Here is a 23,232-nt window from a genome sequence, read left to right as displayed (position 1 = left end):
CTTATTAGAATATAATTTTGGTGAGATAAAAAACAGTTGAGAGATTGTAAATTCTGTGGTTTATGCTGACAACCTGAAATGATATTAAAGAACCTGTGCGTATTATACACGAATAAATGTCTTGTGTACATTGATCAATCAGAAGGGGTGCTAATTGGGATTGTTCACTAGCCAATATATCAGCAAATATCGCCGTGGGCGCTTATTAGACCGGGGCATTTAATACGTCAAATACGGTATGTTGCTGACAAATCTAGAAATGATCGGGTCAAATCTGGGATTCGAACTAATAATCATAGGTTTCTGTCTTGCCAATGGTATGCGATTTCTTAAACAACAAACTAACAAAAATATATTCTAATATACCTTGTGGGTAGTGAGTGCATGCTCCAGGAATCTCCAAAAACAAAAGGAATCAGCAAATATGAGGTGTATATTTATTTACAGCATCAAATGAGGATGACACAATGGCATGATCTGTTTGTGGCGACACATGGAGGAGTGGACAGAGGCTCATCTCTATCTTCATGTGCTGCTAGACTCGCTTCTTCTTTGCCTGTATAAATGTGAGAAGATCTAGTTAGACAAAACACATTACCACGTGTTTTGTAGTTCGAGGTGAGGTGAGGTGAAATTAGGTTTAACGTCGCGTCCAAGATTATTGCACTTATATAGCGACGTGACTGCTTGTACTAGTCCGGACTGATGCTGATTTATAGTGCTAGCACCCTGAGATACCATGCCGCAGTTTAACATGATTATCCCACTCAAGACACAGTATACTGACTCCGAGCCGAGCAGACCAGTCCTTGTTTAAGCCCTTTATTGCCGAGCGCCAGTCAGGGTAACAACAAGTACCATCTTTTAACGTCTTTTGGTATGACACAGCCGGGGATCGAACCCCGGACCTTCTGCTCTCCGGGCGGATGCTCTACAACTAGACCACGGAGGCGGTCTTTTGTAGTTTGACTCAATGTTCCAACTATATGCTGTCTGTCTGTAAATAATCTAGTCTGGACCAGACAATCCAGTAATGGATATTATGAGCATCGATCCCCGCAATTGGGATAGGATGACAGGCATCAACCAAGTCAGTGAGCATGATCCCCTTAGTCGTCTCTTACAACAAGCACAGTCGCCTTTTACGTCAAGCATGGGTTGCTGAAGACTTTTTCTAACACAGATCTTCACGGGTCAATCACCACATGTCAAGTGAGTGAGTTGGCTTTCACACCGCTTTGAACAGCATCCAGTTATATCACGGCATGTCAGCTTAAATTGGGGGGAAAGCCTGAGATGATGCAGGTCTCAGACATTGACCACTTGGGTGAAACCCACGAGGACGTGTTGTGCTGACAAACATTGAAATATTATCAGGAGGAAACAGGGATTTGAACCTGCGGCCATGGCTTTATGGGTTGCAACTGTGCAAAGCAAATTCCTGCCCCTCAGACAACTGGACCCCCCTCCCCCCCTCACAGTGTTAGAGGGGCGGTCGGGTAGCCTAGTGGTTCAAGCGTTCGCTTGTCACGCCGAAGACCCGGGTTCGATTCCCGACATGGGTACATTGTGTGAAGCCCATTATTTCTGGTGTTCCCCGCCGTGATTGTGCTGGAATATTGCTAAAAGCAGCGTAAAACCATACTCACTCACTCACTCACTCACTCACAGTGTTAGATTGCAGGAGTCATTGCAAAAAAGGTCAACCACCCTAACAAACTGGTCACCTGGCTCTATATTTCTTTCATTCAGTGAGTGTATAAGAACACCAGATCAACACCTTTATTTACAAGAGACCTAGTTGCCCCCTGGAATCTCCACATGGTAAGCTACGGATGTTGCATTTTTATCAATCTATATCATTGGCACATTGTAGAATTAAATACAAGAAACCAGTTAAACAAACTGTACATACCGACAAGTTAAGACCAGAGCTGCTCCCAAAATCTTTGAAAGAATCTGTTTTTGCTTTTCTGAAACCACAAGGATGTAAGCAATCATGTTCTTCTCAATGCAATCTAAAAAAATAATCTTAACAGATCTATATTAGGTTGGATCAATATTATCAAAACTTTGATTTAGTCATCTTTTTCCATATTCTGCTAACAAGGTGTTCAGTTCTCACGGAAACGTGACATCATCCATTCTGTCATGACGTCATCACATTCCATGGTGATGTCAAAGCATTCGGTGACGTCATGACTCTCAATTGTGGGGATTCATGCAATGTTTGAAATAATGCACGCCCATAACAGTCGGATCCCATGTCAGGCTTGTAGTTTCAGATTTGTATGGGTCTTTAAATCAGTAAATCAATGTGTCTATATATTGTCTCAAGTTTTCTGATGAGGGCAGGGGCGGTCGGGTAGCCTAGTGGTTAAAGCGTTCACTGGTCACGCCGAAGACCCGGGTTCGATTCCCGACATGGGTACAATGTGTGAAGCCCATTTCTGGTGTCCCCCGCCGTGATATTGTTGGAATATTGCTAAAAGCGCGTAAAACCAAACTCACTCACTCACTCACTCTGATGAGGGCCCGAAGAGTTTAGTCAGGGCCTGCACCTTCTAAAGTCTGTGGGTCCTGATGGCAGCTTGGCCATATATTTTATTGCAAACAATGGGTTCATGTAGAGTGACATGTTGAAAATGACTTTTGTATTTACAAAGTCAATAAATGGGTTTATTAGCATTCTAGTTTTAATTTAATGTAAGAGGTTAATTAACTGTCAAAGTAACATATTATTCAGTCACCTCCTTATATGTGGATATCAAGATTCTGTCCTCACTTTCTATTGGCCAAATGCTCGAAATTAAAATGGAATCTGGACTTGATTCAGACTATGGTTTTCAGACCTGGAATCTGATTAATAAAATTTCAATGAGTTAAAGTTGACAATCCACCAGTTTTTTGTTATTTTCTGAGAACGAACATTAAACTACTATTCTTATGTTTACCCTTTCGTAACTTTTGTTCATTATCATTAACATTTTACTCATTTTTTTCACATTTTTCTCCGAATTTGACCGTTTATTATTTTTCTTATGACATTTTTTTCATGTCATACGATAACTTGTATGATTATCAATGACTCTACGTAATTTTGTTTTATTATTTTCACAAATAACACTTTGTGTGCAACACGCAGAAATCCATGGTCCACTGACAGACCGTCACGCATACGAGTGACCCCCTCTCAGGTGGTCAATTGTACGCGAAACGGGAGAGCCGTCTCGCGTACACGTTACGTCCTCTACTGATTATGCTTGAATATTCTGGACAGGCAACGTTTTATCTGGTCTGGTCCCGTTTTCTGACTGAAATGTTGAGGAATTTTCACATTGGTAGTAAGTAAGATGATGTCACTAATGATCGTTGTGTTATGTATTAATGCACCACGCGATCATGACAATAGACAAACTATGCATCAATTCAATGCTCAAATTGTGGACTTTAAGAAACAGATTACTACTTGGGTTGGGACGATACACCAACTTTTAGATCTGATACGTATCACGATACCTTGCTCACGATCCAATTCGTAGCACGAAACTTGGATGTGCTCTTATCTGTGGAGTGTAAGCCATTTTCTTTATAGACAGGATTGACAAATACCAGGCACACTGACGGTTCACAGTCGACAGTGTCAAGGATGGCGCAATGGATAAAAATATGTAGGTTTTCACTGGTAATTAGTGTTTGGTGTAACAGTGATTACAGCAGACATTTAGGGTATGTATCGAGATTTCTTACTTAGTGTGCCAGTGTGATCGATACTTGTATCAAGAAGTATAAAATCGCGATCCACGGATGCATCAGCGTATCGTCCTGCCACTAATTACTATACGCCAGCCTGTCATGAACCATGTATCTTACAACACGTAAGACAAACGGTATCAGACACTTGCATGAGCTACCTTTAAAGTTAAACTACATATATTGGGTAATTTATAACCAGATTCCAAGAAAACATGTGTACAGCTGATTGCTGCTTCCGGCTTAGTTTACAAAACAATACACATGGTACTCTTAATCTCTGCATATAAACCAATGCCTTGCAGAACAGGAAATATGATTTAATCGGTAAGGCATCATCTCTAGTGATATTTTATCTCAAATTTCAAATTTGTATTGACCAAGTTTAATTGTTGTGATCTGTTCGTTTCCCCGAATTTGCTGAAGGGATACAGTGTCATTTTTTTCTGCAGAACACGTTTTTATTGCAAATGGAGGGATTGTGTATGCGCTGGTGATGTGCTTCATTCCAATTCCAACAGACGGGGTATATAAATTAGCATTGATTTTGAACACTTTTACAGCCGGGTCACTTTATGGAGGGTGATATGTGTTACTCACTGCTCCTCCTTCGATGTATCTTTTGTGGTCTTCCTCTTGAGACGATGATGAGGGAAGGATGGCATAAACTCCGGGTCACACGCTGAAAGCAGACAATCAAAATATCATCAGTTGCCATGACATCGCAATCTAGTTACATCACTCATCTCTCCGTCACTAAGGCTGTTTAGCTGTAGTTGTTACACTCCAGACTCAAGTTAGTACTGATTACAAACATAAAGTTCAAAGAATGAAAATGGATGATAACCAGAATCTCACCCTCGCGTCTTTTGGTATTAAAGTGAGTGAGTATGGTTTTACGCCGCTTTTAGCAATATTCCAGCAATATCACAGCAGGGGACACCAGAAATGGGCTTCACACATTGTACCCATGTCGGAATCGAACCTGGGTCTTCTGCTTGATGATCAAATGCTGGGCTACCCGACCGCCCTTTGGTATTAAATATAAGAACACCTTTTGATAAAAGTTTGAATATTAAATTCCAAGGCTTGGTATGTTGAGATCAGAAGACACTCGGGTGAGATTGTCCATCAATACGTACGATGTGGCTGTTCCTTGAAGTAGACACTGTCCAGACAGTCCTCTGCTGTGGCCCTGGCAATGTCAGGCCAAAGTGTTAAATGTGGTTAATCTGTCACGGTGCCAATGTCATTTAGCCAAATATTCGTAATTTCTTAGCGCCTCTAAATCAAGATACCCTTTAGCCTCCAATTTTCATATCAAGACAAACACTAACCAGATTTTAATGCAATTATTTTCATTCATAAACAAGAACTTCCACACCATAATAATAGAGTATATTACTATTCATAATATTTTTTTTATGTTCTTATTCATAATATTTTTTAATATAATGATATTATCATTCATATTCTTTAATATAATAATATTATTGCTCATAATATTTTTTATATGATAATATTATTATTCATAATATGTTTTAACATAATAATATTATTATTCATATTTTTAATATAATAATATTATTGCTCATAATATTTTACAATAACAATATTCATCATATGTTTTAATAGAATAATATTATTATTCCAAATATTTGTTAATATAATATTATTGCTCAGAATATTTTTTAATATTTAACAATATTCATAATATTTTTTTAATAGAATAATATTATCATTCATAACATTTTTGAAGGGAACGTAATCTATTCTGAAGTTCCATTGCTTTATCTGATACAATAGGATCAACTGAAAACAGAGCTATGATATTTCACAAAACTCCTGTCATCCTCGTATGACATTACACACATGGTAAACCTGATAAAAGTTTAAAATCATAAATTGCATAAATACACAGGAGTTTGATTTGCCAGAGACTAAGCACAAAACTCACCCTCAGATAGGTCTGTTAAACTAAGCATACTGAAGTCTTACCTCTTGGCCGGGTCGAACATAAAGAGGAAGTTAAGCAGTCTGATGCCTGAGTCGGACAGCCAGGGGAACGTGTGTCGCAGGTTGTTGTACCTGGAGTCAATATAGGTTATACATACAGGTTTGTTTGTTTGTTTGTTTGTTTGTTTGTTTGTAGTATCAATCACTGGATTATCTGGTCTGGACTCAATTATTTGCAGCCCACCATCATATCGCTGCAATATTGCTCAACTAAGTCACAGAACCTGACACCCCATCCACGTACCAGTAGTCACCACTTAAGCCAGCATTGGTTGCTGGGGATGGATTCTAACCACAAATCCCCATGGGTAAAAAAGAAATTGCCAATATGTTGAGGAGTGGTTGTGCATGTGTCTGCTCATCCTCCCGAGGCAAGGGAGTTAACTGACCATAAAAGTCCAGTTTCCAACCTTGCTGAACTAGGCTGGTATTATGGAGTTACATTTTGGCTGGACTAACGGGTCTATGCATAGACAATCAATATCACGCTACGAAAACAAAATTCGGTGAGTAAACTACATGATTTGCAAAGCATGTGCACCGCCAACTCGTTGTCAACAGATATTTTACAAGTCTTTTCAAGTTTTTGATCAAGGTGCTCACGTGATTTTTTGCACTTCGCAATGTAACCCTTGTTTTATCACAATATAGATCTTGATTATCGATCAGATCGTGTTGACTGGGCACCGCCATTTTGTGTGAAACAAATGCAAGTGATACGAGAGGTGGCATCTGATTGGTCCAAAGAAGAGGCTTAGAAGGGATATAACCACTGGTGGTTCTTGTATATAGCAAAGGAATTTCAACCTAGTTCGGCAAGGGTGGAAACTGGACTTTAAACGTCAGTTAAATCCCTTGCCTCAGGAAGATGGTGTTTGCTTGTCACACCAAGTTCTATTTCCCCTGCAATTTATGTACAATTTTACATAAAATTTGGTAACATTAAAAAAAATGACATGAATAGTAATTGTTACAGGAGTCTGTGTACAGATTTTATGAGTGAGTGAGTTGTGTTTAACGCCGCTATTAACAGTAATCCAGTTATATCATGGCATGTCAGCTTAATGTGGGAGGAAAGCCCAAAGTGATACAGGTCTCAGACATTTACCACTTCGGTGAAACCCACGAGCATGGGTATGGTGCTGACAAACCAAGAAACATAATCAGGACGATCCGGGATTCGAACCCACAATCAAAGGTTTCTGCCCAAGGGACGCAACTCTGTACAGCGAATTGCAGCACCTTAGATGACTGGACAACCCATACCCCGACAGATTTTAACATATGACAGAAGTTCCGTGATAGCTTGGGATATGTATGAATTCTGAGTGTGAGTTTGTTGATCATCAGATTTCTTATCTGTGCTTCTCAGTAACAATTCAACAAATACTTCAAGTGTAAATTCGACAAGGATAAATGTAGGTGCTTGCCATAGGATTTCTTTACAGTGAGTTAAACTGTTGAAAGAGTATTTATTTTTGTGTATTCCACCTGTTCACTGTCTAAACGAAACAATAATAAACTGGTACAGGTGGACTATATTTGACAATTTATCAACATTTTTCGACACTTACGGTTGTTTTCGTAGCGTAATATTCTCCAAGGCTGGCAAATCCAAAAATCCCTGAAAATAGAACATTATATTTTGTATTTCAAAATTTTCATAATTCTAAACTGCATGATCAATTTTCATATTCTTTTAAACTTTTAAAATCCTTTCAAATTTGAGATCAAATAAGTTTAGGTTTTGTGGCTATCATAAAGTGACCTTTGACCTCATTAATATTGACCAATTTGAAAAGTTTTTTTAATTCGATATGAGTTGAATTATTTTTAATAAATCTATTCGTATTTGATGGAGTTATCATTCAGAATTTAATCTGACGCCACTTTTAACATGATAAAGGACCAATCTATCAATGCATCACAAATGTGCATCTGACATAAGATTGAAGATATATATATGAATATTTGTATATATTTAGGGTTTCTAATTGTCGTCCAAAATATCCTGAACATATTTGTCAAGTTTGGTAATAAAAAAAAAGAATGTCCTATGAAAAGGTCAGGTCAGCTGACTCTGTTGATGCATGTCATTGTATCCCAATTGTGTGGATCGATGCTCCTGATGTCAATCACTGGATTGTCTGCTCCTGATGTCAATCACTGGATTGTCTGGTCCTGACTTGATTATTTACAGACTGTCGTCATATAGCTGGAATATTGCTGAGCAGGACTTTAAACAACAAATAAACAAACAAACAAAACTATGAGAAACACGTTGGAAAGTTTCAAATCAGAGAGTGATTTGAGATTTCAAGCTTTCCATCTCTTAATGATCCAGATAAAAGGCTTGACTGTATTAAAGCCCAGGAACAGATACCAGATCATGTTTCAAGTACTGTTATGCTGGTGTACCATGACACTCTGAATCTACTCACCGGCCAAATAGCTTCTGTAGGCGTCCCGAACATCTCCACGATGAGGTCGACCTGCTGGACCTCTGATCTCCCGGGAAGCAGAGGTCGGTGGGCCAGCAACTCCCCAAAGATACATCCAGCAGACCTGGGCAGATACAACATGTAGAAACCTCTTGACCAGTACAGTCAATGAAAATTAGTCTTCAGTGGAGGTGAATAGATACATCAGTGCACCGGTGCATTGTGAGATTTCATGAGCCGATGTGATACATGATACATTCTTTTCTGTATCAATACAAGACGATACACTTGCTAAAATACCTTACTGTGTGTTTGTCAGTAAAAAATTGCAAAATGTGTTGCATTTAAGTTCACTACTAAAACAGCTTCAACGAACATGTGTCTACAAATAGTTTTTACATTTTGAATTGTAAGCCCTACGTATTACATTGCAGTTTCATAAACCTGCTTTGAGGTTTAACATATGAATTGAAACACCTAGGTTTTACAACTGAAGCTGAATATAATGTTGATTTTTGATTTGCTAAAAGTCACAATTTTGTTTTCACCTGGAAATTTATGGACATGAATTGAACCTGCAACCTCACATATGTTAAGTTTTTTTGTAAACCACTGTTTTCCCACTGAAACACCTGGGCAGGTGATAAAAGGTTGTTTAATTTTACATGTCATGACTTCAGGTGTGTGCATGTTGCACATGGTCTTTCTCTCGCACGCTTTGATTGTTTTCCCTTTACACTATATTTGATTCACTATAATGTATCCTGATGATTTCTAATTTTTTTCTGGTATTTCTTGCATTTAGATGGTTCATAATTTGGATAAAACACGCCTCCTACGGCTCTCAGGCTTTTCCCTCCCTCGGGGTTTTACATGTTCAACCAAATCTTTTCATGTTTTTAATCATGGTGCTCACGCATTGCGCGATGTAAGACACGTTTTATCACAATATAGACCTTGATTATCGATCAGATCGTCTTGACTGGGCGCCACTGTTTTGTTTCAGGCAAATGCAAGTGATACGAGAGGTGGAATCTGATTGGTCTAAAGGAGAGGCTCAGAAGGGACATAACTCGTAATAGCCACTGGTGGCGCTACGACGGAATTCCAGCCTAGTTTGGCAAGGGTGGAAACTGGACTTTTATAGTCAGTCAACTCTCTTGCTTCGGGAAGATGGGGGTAGCGGTGGTGGAACGACACTGTGAAAAAAAAAAAGGACAAGTCACTCACCACATGTCAACAGCTGATGTGTGTTTCTGTGAACCCAGCAGCAACTCCGGCCCTCGGTACCTGGTGCCATACACACTGATCGTTAATACCATGACAGGCATATCATGAAATAATAATTATAGCTGAAGAAATTATCTCGGGAACAGGATACAATAGTCTGTACATTTATTCCACAGATCAACTGTCTATAACATACAAACAGAGACGCAATGGGCTCAGCCTTTGAGAGCACACCATCCCTGTCGCACACGTTACATCAAAACTAACGTCCCCACTGTCACACGATTACGTCACAACCCGACAGTGAGTGAGTTGGGTTTAACACCGTTTTTAACAGTATTCCAGTTATATATCACGGCGTGTCAGCTTAATGTGGGAGGAAAGCCCGAAGTGATGCAGGTCTCAGATGTTTACCACTTTGGTGAAACCCACGAGCATTGGTATGGTGCTGACAAACCTAGAAATATAATCAGGGCGAACCGGAATTCAAACCCACAATTATAGGTTTCTGGCGTGCCCAAGTGACGCAACTCTGCTCAGCGAATCGCGGCGCCTTAGACGACTGGGCCACCCGCACCCCTAGAACCTGACAGAATATGTACATACACAAAACAGGATGTGAGGAATCCATGGATACTAACGAACCACAAGCCTCACAGGAAGCTGGAAGTAATATCATGTGGATCAAGCTCCCCACAGCGATAGCCCGTTCATGTAGCTCTCTATACTATCACTGCCACCAGTCAAAGCTCCCCACTGAGATAGGTGGCTACAATAGTTGAACTCGCAGCCGACTGACTGTTATGTTTACAAACAAGTGATGAATGCTGTGACGCCGAATACTCTTACCCCTGTTAAATTATTTTCTTTCAATCAGTTTGAATTTCTGTTTCATTTCAACGATCATGTTATTGGTATGGTAAGAATGTAAGGGAGAAGTTGGTTGATTTTCCGAACCAATCTGAACAAACAAAAAGGTAAATTCATCTGGGAAATATGGTCAGTCGTAAAACTTTTCAAAATTAACTGTGATGGCTTTCCAAAAGACAAACAAAAATATAAACCTGACTACATTTTAGAGGGCAAATTCCTGTAATGGGCGCGCCCACACTGGTGGCAGCCAGAGTGTAACGTGGGGTCACGCACTGGGAAGGAGCAAAGGGAGATAACTCTGTAATTGTATAATGTGTCGACCACTGGTAAATATGGCAAAATATATAGTGAGTGAGTTGGATTTAACGCCGCTTTTAACAGTATTCCAGTTATATCACCGCGTGTCAGCTTAATGTGGGAGGAAAGCCAAAAGTGAGGCAGGTCTCAGACGTTAACCACTTCGGTGAAACCCACGAGCATGGGTATGGCGCTGACAAACCTAGAAATATAATCGGGGCGAACCGGAATTCGAATTGAATTCCTAACCCTTGAGACCAACAGTGGGTATTCGGGTCCAGTCAAGTAATAGGGGTTTATGTTATACCTGGGTAGTAAAATTTGGACTCATCCCTGCCCAAGGCTCCATAGGCTACATAACACTAGGCAAATGACCTCTGCCCAAACCGTGCTAGTTTGTGATACGATGGAGATGGGCATGTCACTGTCAAAACCAAGCGTTGTGTTGTTGAGTCCAGGGTATTTATCCTAACTAAATGATAATACAACCTGGACAACTGAGGATGAGCCCGAGACTATACATACCACAAAGTGACAACCCGGGGGGTCATGGGTCTCACAGGAAGGCTGTGTTTCCTTGCCAGACCAAAATCAGCTGAAAACATTGAGAAAATGATATTTGTAAATACTTTTGTATTGCCATTTATTGATTCATGTATTGCAAGAAGTACCACAATATGTTGCATGAATTCTTTCATCTGTAATATGTTATAAACCTGAATAAGAAAAACCCAAATGACTTTGACGGATCCCTTGACCTGCACATAGTTGTCCTCCATTTTGTGGGATGTTGCTATGGTTACAACACATGCATACTTGACACATCATATACAGGAAGCTGGTTGCTTATTTCTTAATTTCAATATTTGACTTGTCACTTATGTAAACTTTGCAAACAAGATGAAAATATGACTTATTTTTAAAAACAAAATATACTAGTATTTTCCAAACGTATTGGGACACGTATTCATTCGTATTTCAATCAAACGTATTGGGACATGTATTCATTCATATTTCAAATGATGACGTACTGGTATATCAGTAATACCGCACACCTCTACAAGATACCCATCAACAGTAGTTCAGACTTGGAAATATAACATTAATCTTGTGAGATAACCAAGATTATGGAGAAACATTTGACTGATTTAGATCAGGTTGTTCAGAAGAAAACGTTCTGCATGGGTCCTCTATATTAGGCATCGGTGACGACATCGTCATGGGGACGTTCTACAGCCGACCCTGCATTGACTGGCTGTATGTCCACTACATAGATGAAGTGATCAAATGCTAGCTGGCTTGATGTGACTTGACTTACCTACTTTGAGGCATCCCTTATCTGTCATCAGTAAATTGGATACTTTCAGATCCCTGTAACCATGGCAACACAAATCCAGATTAATATCTACTACATTTCAGCTTCATCAACATGCTCCATACTGGCTCTGATAACTGATGAATGCAGTCAGCAGGGTGAGTGAGTGTGTTGGGTTTCACACAGCTTTCAACAGTACTTTAGTTACCGTATTCGACGTAATAAGCGTCCCTCTCTGATAAGCGCCTACGGCGATATTTGCTAATATATTGGCTAGTGAACAATCCCCTTCCGATTGATCAATGTACAAAAGACTTATTCATTACGAACTCGTGGTTTATATGCACCCTTAATTATGGGCAATTAAATACTGGAAAAATATATCTGTCGTATATGAACATTTCAGGCTGTCAGCACAAACCACGAAACTTATCTTTCAACTCTGTTTTTTTTCACCAAAATAATATTATAATAAGAGCCCCCTATTTCTAATTATGAGAGTGCCCTGGGCACTTATTACGTCGAATACGGTATATCACACAATGCATAGTGGATGAACGCGATAAACTAAACAGATTTATACTCACTGCCAAAAGAATCATGAACCATAGAAACATATAGAGAAGTATGAACTATAAGAAGAGATCTTTCCAATGTGAACCTATTAATGACAAAACTAACAATCAGTCAAGTGTTACCACAGAGTGTCTTTATTCTCATCACGATTTGATGCACATGATGTCCAAACTTTACATGTAATCCTACACGAGACAAATGGTGCATCCTGAGTCATGGATCTATGACGTGACATGTGATGCGTTCATGAGCATTGGTTCTCACAACATACCGGTATGTTCGTTTGTGCGTTGAACCAATCTAATATCTCTTGAATATGAGTATTTCTTCACATATTAACCAACATTTTAGGTATTTTTGTTTCTTCTGTCGATGAGTATCCATGGTTTGAACAGGTACTACATGAGTTAGTCCTATACATCAATGCGATGATTACTTGCTAAAAAAAAATTTCCTTTCCCAAAATTGGTTTCCCCGATGTGCGAGTGCTTCTGTAAATACTTTAAACTACGTTCATAACAAACACGCTTAAAACGAACTGACTGATATTACGAACTGTTTTTTTAAGTCCCAAATGGATTTGGTGTATATATACTGTATATATGCTTATAACATGTATAATGAACTACAGTTTTAATGAACTAAAGTTAGTGGTCCTTTTGAGTTTGTTATAACAGTAGTTTACTGTATCAAGGTTATCATTTGGCATCACATAACAGTGTGTCTGTTTATGTGTGTTTATTTGTTGTCAAATGCCACACAAAGCAATATTCCAAATATGTGATTTCAGTCATTAATTAATCAAATCTGGACCACACTATCCTGTGATTCAAATGCGCCATGATCCACACCGTTGGGGAGACAATGAAACACTAACAACCTAGTTACCATGTCTGACCACATGATGCATTAAGTCTCCTCTTACGACCAGCAAATGTTGCTGGGCCCCCATGTGACCCAGGGCCCCGATATGACCCGGGGCTCCCCAGGGAGTTGGCAGTTATTACACACCAGGGGTTCGGAAAATTTAAAATCCCAATCGGACATTTGCATTTCGGCCAAGCCCCCTTCAAATAGCATATTTTAGTATGACTTTTCACACACATTACAAGTTGTCACATATTTATAATATGATGAATTATGAATTGTTTAGATTTAAATTGTTTAATTCACCGGACAATTAATAACAAATAATATCATTTTAGAAATACATGGATAACATACATTTATATCTGTTATAATAACGATCTGTTAACGTAGTAAACGGTCTAATTAATATTCATGAGTGGTATCTGCTCAAGTGTATGCGTTGTAACATTTGGATTGAGACTATAACCCATATTTGGTTATCACATGACCACACGAGAAAATAATTTTTTTTAAACTAAAGATTTTTTAAAAACAAGACAGATAATATAATCACAAATACTGAATTATTGTTGATAGCGATAGTTATTTGAATACTTAATACTGTAATACACACCTATGAATGATGAAGTTTTCATGAAGGTATCTCAAAGCCTTGAACACTTGAATAATGATGCACTTCACCTGAAAAATGGTGGTGCCATGAATAGACGACTTATCATAAAAACCAACAAGACGTATACCATATTCACTGTATCAACACCCTGTTCCAATAAGCATTTTTTCTAGGCAGCGTTTGATAAAAACATATTGCCAGGCCGCCATCAGGACCCACAGACTTAAGTGAGTGAGTGAGTGAGTGAGTGAGTGAGTATGGTCTTACGCCGCTTATGACAATATTCCAGCAATATCATGGCAGGGACATCAGAAATGGGCTCCACACATTGTACCTATGTCGGGAATCGAACATGGGTCTTCGGCGTGACGAGTGAACCCTTTAACCATTAGGCTACTTGACCGCCCCTCACAGACTTTAGAAGCTGCAGACCCTGACTATTCTCTTCAGGACCTCTTTTAAAAAACTGCAGCGAATGGTGACAAATAAATTGACATATGAATTTACTGCAGGCCCTAAGGTTGGTTGGTTTGTTGTTTAACGCTGCACTCAGCAATATTCCAGCTATATGACGGCGGTCTGTAAATAATCGAGTCTGGACCAGACAATCCAGTGATTGTCATCATGAGCGTCGATCCACACAATTGGGATCGATGACATGTATCAACCAAGTCAGCGAGCCTGACCACCCGATCCCATTAGTCGCCTTTTACGACAAGCATAGTCATCTTTTACGGCAAGCATGGGTTGCTGAAGACCTATTCTACACTGGAAGCAGGTCCTAAGGACCTATGCTAATTTGGAATTATGGGCCTGACACAAGATCTACCTGCCATGAAGGTGCTTATTTCCCTCACTGCTTCTAGCCAATCTGTAATTTTTATAACCACCCAAGAAAAAGACAGAAACTTTGCATGACAGTCCATAACGACACCTCCCTAAAAGATCTGATTTTGACGAGATTGACATGATGCACAAGCTGATCAATGTCAAGTGGTAGGCAATCTTATTGATATCATATCTTAGTGCGCTACAGCTAAACAAAGATCTGAGGATATCCCAGTACAGGTCATGCCAGAACGACCTTTCATCCAACCAATCAGTTCGTAGCTTTCCAGATCGCAAAAAGTGACCGTCGGAAACGTGTTTTCTAATCATGCAGCCTCTGAAATGTTAACATGTGGTATTCTGAACGATAGTTACGAGCTGTTCAACTGATTCTGTCAAAATTGTCTATCTCTTGCCTCAATGGGATAAACATTTGAATGGAAGGGACTTTGCCTAGCCCATGGCAAGTACAGTAAAGTATGTTTATAACGAACTGACGGATATAACGAACTGATTTTTTTGTCCCGACTATTTGCTATAGTTATGCTGTATATATGCTTAAAACGAACTACGGTTATAACAAACTAAAGTTAGTGGTCCCTTCGAGTTCGTTATAACCGTAGTTTACTGTACTGTTATACCATCTTGGCGATTTAATAGACATTCCTGAATTTTCTTTGGTTCACTTTTCAAATTTTGAATGGAGAACTATTTTTCAAAGCGTAGTCTGAAATGGAAGTCGCCAGTTTGAAACTAGTGCCATAAAGATCAAGAAAGCTGCAGCAGAGATCTGATATTAATGAGATTACATGGTTGGGAAGTTTGTTGGAAAGATCAGCCTTGCTGGTGGCATGGTGTGAGGTACCTGAGATTCGGAGAATGGAGCTGCCATATTGTCCAGTAGTGAAGCTAGATCTTGTTCACAGTACTCCATCACCAGGAAGATGCTGAAATATGACAAGAACATCAATAAAGATGTCGTCCCCGGATAATTGTTCATAGCGATTATACACGAACTCCTCTGATTGGCCATCACCAAGGACCAGTGTCATCCCCAACATCCCATGATAGCATCCAGAGCACGCAATCATGTCTCAGTTTTCTTCTGATTTCAGAGTGAGTGAGTGTGTTGGGTTTAACGCCGCTTTTAACAGTATTCCAGTCATATCGCGGCATGTCAGCTTAAAATGGGAGGAAAGCCCCAAGTGATGCAGGTTTCAGACGTTTACCACTTCGGTGAAACCCAAGAGCACGGGTATGGTGCTGACAAACCTAGAAACATAATTGGGGCGAACCGGGATTCGAACCCACAATCATAGGTTTCTGGCGTGCCCAAGGGATGCAACTCTGCAACTCTTGCGGCGTCTGAGACGACTGGGCCACCCGTGCCCCCTCTGATTTTAGAAGTGCACTTTGGTTGATATGTGTGAAACGCAGCAAACCACGATCGCCAGCAGTGCAATGGAATTTACTTTTGTATGTTGTTTAACACCACACTCAGCAATATTCCAGCTATGTGTCTGTGGTTTGTAAATAATCGAGTACGGACCAGACAATCATGAGCATCGATCCACCAATTGAGATACGCTGACATGTACCAATCAAATCAGCGAGCCTGACCACCCGATCCCGTTAGTCTCTTACGAGAAGCAAGTCGGCTTTTGCAAGTATGGTTTGCTGAAAGCCTATTCTAACCCGGGTCTTCCCGGGTCTTCCCGGGTCTGTTGTATATAGAGTCAGTGACACTGTGCACTGGTGCTGACAAACCTTGAAACATAATCGGGGTGAACCGAGATTCGAACCCATGATCAAAGGTTTCTGGTGTGTCCAAGGGACACAACCTTGCACAGCAAATTGTGGCACCTTTGACAACTTGGCCACCCGTGCCTCCTCGAGTAATAGCATGTGGTGACTCCGTACCTGTCGAGACTCTTGCCGACCACCACCTCCTTCAGCTCAACAATGTTCTCATGTCGCAGGTTCAGCAGGATATTGATCTCTCTCAACCCACTGATAGGAATACCTGTAAATGAAGTTACTTTAATACCAGGCCAACACTACTTCTTTTTGTACTGGTGAGCCCCTCAAAAACAGTGAGTGAGTGAGTGAGTGAGTGAGTGAGTGAGTGAGTGAGTGAGTGAGTGAGTGAGTGAGTGAGTGAGTGAGTGAGTGAGTGAGTGAGTGAGTGAGTGAGTGGGTGGGTGAGAGGATGAGTGAGTGAGAGAGTGAGTGAGTGAGTGAGTGAGTGAGTGAGGAGGGAGGGAGTGTTAACGCCACACTCAGCAATATTCCAGCTACATGATGGCGGTCTGTAAGTAATCAAGTCTGGACCAGACAATCCAGTGATTCACATCATGAGCAGCGATCCACACCATTTACACAAACTCTACTTTGAACAGTATTTCTGTCGTGTCACGGTATGACAGCTTGATGTGGGAAGAAAGCCAAACTTAAAACTCACAAGCAAAGGTGTGATGCTTACAAACCAAGAATCCGCATTAATGTGAATCTGGGATTTGAACCCATGATCATCAAATTCTGGCACAACTAGGGGGCACAACTCTGTACAATTGAGCCCCCAGTGCCATCCTACACACAAGAACAAAAAGTTTAGTGGTAAACCCCTCTTGATAGTACACGTCTTACTTGCATAGGTGACAACCTGATACATATCTTAAAAACAAAAACAGAACTTACACACAATAAATATTTTCAAGATTATAATTTGTGATTTGTTTATCATTAACCTCAAATTCAATTTGCTACTTTGTAATTGTGTTGACTTTCCCCTGCATCTTTGCCAAGATATTCTCCAGAACATTGCATTAAAATAGTTCAATACAACAAGAGGATTAATTCAGTATGAATTATATTCTAAAAAAAGATTTCACACCAATATATATTCATTTCCAGAAATTGTTTTCGTCACAACATTAGCTAATACTTACCGTCTTTTTCTTTCTCCATTCTCATTTTCTTCAATGCCACAATTCTGTTACTTCTTGTATCTCTGGCCCGATCTGATTGTTACAAAAGTTGGAATGAGTGAGTGAGTGAGTATGGTTTTACGCCGCTTTTAGCAATATTCCAGCAATATCACGGCGGGGGACACCAGAAATGGGCTTCACACATTGTACCCATGTAGGGAATCGAACCCGGGTCTTCGGCGTGACGAGCGAAGGCTTTAACCACTAGGCTACCCGACCGCCCCACAAAAGTTGGAATGAAGAAAAACAAGAAACAAGAAAAGCAAAGACAATTTAAGAAAATTAACTTCTGTGTTTCGAATTTTAAGGTATGGTTATTGATTGAAGTTTCAAACATTAATTTGAAATATGTCGCTCATAACAAATATTTAAGGTGTATTTTGGACTTCCCTTCCCTTTTGTTCCCTTATTAAGCATATTCTAATTTCTAGATCCCCTTGGAATTTTAGGGGGCACTGGTGGCCTAGACATCTAAGGCGCCGCAATTCGCTGTGCTTTCCTCCCACATCAAGCTGACACGCCGCGATATGACTGGAATACTGTTAAAAGCGGCGTTAAACCCAACTCACTCACACACTGTCAGGATGTGACGTAATTGTGTGACAGTGGGGACGTTAGTTTTGGGGTAATTTTATGTGGGGAAATAAGAAAAAAAATAACTGGTGAAAAATGTTTTCAGTCATAGCTGTTTTGAGTTCAAGTGAGTTCCCCCAAAATAAGGCTTTTTTATTATCGCCTCAACATCAATGTTCGTATTTCTATCAGGCAATGGCCAACTGTTATTCATCAGTCATAACCATGATGACATTCCTGTCCACATACAAACGATGCCATAGGTTCCTTCTCCAACTCGATTCAGCTTTTCAAAGTCTGTGACAGGCCGAGACTGCCCAAGCTGAAAGAGAGGTGTTTCATATTTCATAATCTTTTACTAATTATTTCTGTGAGTGATGCTCAGATAATTTTACCATAGTTATGAGGTCTACTACGGTCAACAGTTGGGGGTCATGACATGCCTACTCACAATAGCTATCGCAATACTTGTACTTGATTCATGATACCCATTGATACCCATAGTACCCATTGTATATATCCAATTATCATATAATGGGTAGGTTTCTCGGCAGGATAAAGCCAACGGATAAAAACGATATCCGTTGGGGTCATATGCGGATAGAGATGCAAATATCAAAGGTCAAGTAGGACTACTTTCACTGTTTGTAAACAAACATGGCGTCGCCCTCGTCATTCGGCGATCGAGTCAGAATTAACCATGGGCAATCTGGATAAACTACAGGGATAATTGCTATCATTATCAAAAGAACAGTCTAATATACTGAGAATCAGTGTCTAACTGTGACGTAGCTAAGGCATTTTATAAGTTTTGGCAACTTTGGAGATATACAATTTGAAACAATTTTGCGAGGGCACGAGGCCTATATAGCCAAGCGGGATCAGTGCTTGTAGACCTCTGCGGCTTAAAACCTTCTCCACATATTAAAAAAGTTGGATTGGGCCGAACTATGTTTGAATTGTTACCTTGTTTCGTTTTGTCGCTGTGTGTACATCTGACTACACTTCTTAACGTAATGACAGGACAGACCGACTGTCAACAATGTCTGACCGTGGCCCTGACGTCTCATAGACTAGGGTTAGAGTAGCTTCCCTTTGACAAAGGGCAGTTACTCTAGCGGATAGACCGATGGATCGCCGCGAAAGGCAATTAAAAACAACTCTTGTTTTGCGAATATGTTGCTTCGCCACTGTATAAGAAACAGATTTCAGTTGGAACTATATTGGCTACTGTCACTGTCCGACTGACACATCACTTACCCTGTGACGTAATAAATATTAATGCGCGCATTCCAGGAAAACTCGCAATGTTTCGGTAATGTTTGTGAGAGAGGGAAAGCGATTTTGAAGCACAGAATTAAAGAATGACATTATATGATAAAGAGGTTATCACGCTTGTGTGTTTGGGGATGGTAAATATCCTGTATTAGGAATAAACACTATGTATTTAGCTCGCCAAGGCTCGCTAAATACAATGTTTATTCCTAATGCAGGATATTTACCATCCCCAAACACACTCGCGTGATAACCTCTATTTATTGGGTTTGTCTTTCAAACAAAATAAACTAGTGTGGCACAAAATGTTATATCAAAGCCACATGTTTTTGATTTTATGTTTCACAGATTTATTCCAGCTTTTCCACTCAAGATTGGTCAAAATATAAATAAATATAAATAGCTACGTCAATCATTCATTCGTTTGTTTGTTCGATTGTTCGTTCATTCATTCATTTAATGAAAGTCATTCTGCTGAGAAGTTAAAATTGCAGCTGGCTTCTTGAATCACTGATAGTGATGTAGACATGGAATTTATGAATAACATTTGTTTTTATAAGAGCCTCTATATTACTATTATTCTACTTTAGCAGGAAATTATGACTTATGTTTAAAGGGGCACTGATCTAACGCAATTCCCCGGGACTGGTTGTTGCCTTTGTTATTGTTTTTTCCCAGTGAGTACCTGGATGTATAGCAGAAATCTAGACTAGTTCGCGACCTCTGCTGCGCCATTCGTAAGCGCATTAGTCACTTTTATGGGTAGTAATAAGGGCGTATGGTCACATTGATCAACAAAATGAAATACAGTTTTTGAGATAATAAGGTATTGTAGGTATCTTTGTGGGTAGCATCGGTAATGGTGACAAAGTTTTGATAAGTCACTTGCTTGGTAATTTTGCGATTTTCGTTTACACTATTTTGACTTGCAACACCAAGTAAATATTTCACCTGAGCATTGCTTTTTTATATAGTGTGTATATTTTTTTACTGTCAAATGTGTAACAAATTTATTAAACGTCTAAATATTCAGATATTTTACAATGTGACTGAAAAACATTTCCTTCTGTATTATTATGATAACGAATTCCAAACATTTTGATGTTTAATGTCATCACCAAGAGACTGAAAATGTTACGTTGAAAAGTACATTTTTATGTTGTTTGGCTTCTAATCCTACATAATAATCTGTTGTGATGTTTGAAGGCCCTTTTGATCGTCTTAATCAATCTGGACAGATTTTTTATTTAAAATGACTGAAATATTTACACATTTTATTAATTGCCTGAGAGAATCACATTTTACAAATTGTCGGTAATATATACACGCTTACAAAGGAAAAGACTTGTGAAAACAACGTCTATCGCGCACTGAAGAATTTCCCAACCAAGACGTAGAGAAACATGAACAAATCGGTTCAAATGAAGGAAAACAAAATGCAAATATCATAATTACAACCTACCAAATTTATGTGTATAAATTTTAGGCAGCTTCCTTGTTCGAGGAATGTATCCGTAAATATTCACACAAAGGAACAATATCCCACTCGTCTGCAGCTGTACAAAGAAACTTATTCGATGTCACGTGTCTCAGTAACAATCAAATATTTTAAAAGATATATATCGTTTCGGGATATTATAACCCGTGTTCGTTTCTCAACTAATCACTTGGATTGTTTCAGGTGTTTTACATAGGTGTCAAGTCTCAATGGTCGGCTGAGAAAGCCCACGTGACAACTATTTTCATAACGTCCACGGTTCCTAAAAAATCCATTGAGTGATAGATAACAATTATCAATCAATCAACGTATTATCAGTTAACCCTTTGAACAAAGTATGTTGTTTTTACATCGGCACTTCACGCCATGATATGAGTGTATTCCCTTTGGTTTAGTAAACCTAGACATGTAAACACTCACTCTTGACATATCCACTGTGCAAGATAACAGTGATTAATCAATCAACGTATTTTCTGTTAATCGTTTGATGACTAGGAATGATCCGTTGATTTACAAAAAAAAGTAAATCAACTGATCATTCATCTCTTGCTGGGCTGCCACGTGCATATTACATAACACACGTTTCACCTCTCTTCAAACCTGGATTTAGATTGAATAATTACCCCAGACACAATAAATGCCAAATGGGAACCTTTGTCAGGTAATCGAAGTGGTGCTACCACTAATTGTACCTGTAATAAATTCATTATCTGAGCATCAAATGAATGACGACAAATACACAAGTGTAGGGTTATACGAGAAAACGTGGATGACAACAAGGGAGTAGTAATCGTATTATCGACGCAAGCCGAAATCCGAAAATGCTTTCACTGCATGGATACTTTTTTTCGTATAAACTTTAACCATCTGGGGTATTTCCAAATGACGACATCCGATGAGCTCCGCTGTTCTTTTTGTCTGTTTGTTTAGGCTGAAGAAATTAATTAACATGCGCCCTTTGTCGAAATCTTTATAGATCACAGTTAACCAATCAGTGTTTATGCAAAAATGCGTAAAACAAATATTGCCTCCAGCCTCCAAGTTTATTTAGCTGTCCTTGCAGACGGTAGCCCAGTCTCTGGTCACGCTCAGTTGCGTTGCGTATCATCCGGGTACTCACGGGGGAAAAAACAATAACAAAGGCAACAACCAGTCCGGGGAATTGCGTTAGATCAGTGCCCCTTTAAGATATTGAACTTTGTGAACATATCGTGCTAGGTGATGTGTGATAAAGATTTCTCATGCATATATTTTGGCATTAAACATTGTGTCCAAGCCTAAAAATTGAGGCGACAAATGCTGAGATGTCATTTGACTTTTTTCCACAATTGCATGAAAAGATGGAAATAGAAACTTAGAAATATTTGATTTGATTTTTATCTTTATATTGCTCTTTCACATTGTTGGTGTCTCATGACGTATTGGCCAACGTGTACAGCAAAGTTAAAAGCGTTAAATAACACAGCATGTAATTGGTTAAACTATAAATTACAACCAATCAAAACATGTTTGTTATACACAGAGTTACAGTAACACAAACATGATGAAAGGGGGAAACATTGATCTCTCAGTCTTAGTTTGTTGCAGGTGTTAATTTTACTTTTTACTTTTGATAGTTGCATTGATCTATAGAAACGGGTGAGGTGTGCATAAAAAAACCATCATTAAAATTTCAGTAGCCAGTCGGGGCTAGGGACATTTCAAAATCATTGCCTGATCGAAATTTTACTAGCTATTTTGTTGATGTATAATACCCAAATCTGTGGTTATTCCCAGCCCATGTTATTCTTGTGCTTACCCTAGCAGAATCAGATAACTCCATCCATTCCCCTGTCAAGATGGAGTACAAGGCTGGTTTGTCTTGACTAGTGCTCCTTCTATATGTATCTTGGGACATCATTTTCTCATGTTATAGATCTAGGCCTATTGCTTTCTTCTCCCACAGGATGTCAGGCAACTTCATGTCATGGTTGAAACCTTTATACCTTTTAAGGAAAATAGAAAGACTTAATACATCATATGTGTAGTTGGCTCTGAAAGGGCACGTTAGTACAACTGACGAACGTTGTTTCTTTTTAAATTACATG

The 23,232-nt window shown here is 39.3% G+C and overlaps 1 protein-coding gene across 1 annotated transcript; it reads right to left on the bottom strand.

The window, feature by feature from the left end:
• Positions 1-466: 466 nt before the first annotated feature.
• Positions 467-23,137, bottom strand: LOC139449985 (cyclin-dependent kinase 10-like). The gene is made up of 16 exons (XM_071231599.1): positions 22,944-23,137; positions 18,622-18,694; positions 17,761-17,832; positions 16,733-16,835; positions 15,678-15,759; positions 13,985-14,052; positions 11,929-11,981; positions 11,136-11,205; positions 9,441-9,500; positions 8,211-8,334; positions 7,344-7,393; positions 5,752-5,841; positions 4,896-4,948; positions 4,354-4,435; positions 1,916-1,973; positions 467-556 (listed from the first exon to the last, which is right to left on the bottom strand). Exons 1-16 carry the CDS (start codon positions 23,043-23,045, stop codon positions 536-538), a joined length of 1,161 nt encoding a protein of 386 aa, XP_071087700.1. The 5' UTR covers positions 23,046-23,137; the 3' UTR covers positions 467-535.
• Positions 23,138-23,232: the final 95 nt, after the last annotated feature.

The sequence above is a fragment of the Haliotis cracherodii genome, unplaced genomic scaffold (genome assembly GCF_022045235.1).
Source record: "Haliotis cracherodii isolate W230 unplaced genomic scaffold, xgHalCrac1.p SCAF_10, whole genome shotgun sequence".
In the NCBI taxonomy this organism is placed as follows: domain Eukaryota; kingdom Metazoa; phylum Mollusca; class Gastropoda; order Lepetellida; family Haliotidae; genus Haliotis; species Haliotis cracherodii.
The sequence above is the reverse complement of the archived record's forward strand: the minus strand, read 5'-3'. Positions and strand labels throughout refer to the sequence as shown.

What these genes read in the sequence shown, in the direction of transcription:
- LOC139449985 (XM_071231599.1), bottom strand. Translation starts at nt 23,045, where the DNA reads ATGATGTCCCAAGATACATATAGAAGGAGCACTAGTCAAGACAAACCA. An exon ending in AGTTATCTGATTCTGCTAGG is followed by an intron (nt 18,695 to 22,943) that starts GTAAGCACAAGA and finishes CCTCTCTTTCAG; the next exon opens with CTTGGGCAGTCTCGGCCTGT. An exon ending in GATACATCGAAGGAGGAGCA is followed by an intron (nt 1,974 to 4,353) that starts GTGAGTAACACA and finishes TTGTGGTTTCAG; the next exon opens with AAAAGCAAAAACAGATTCTT.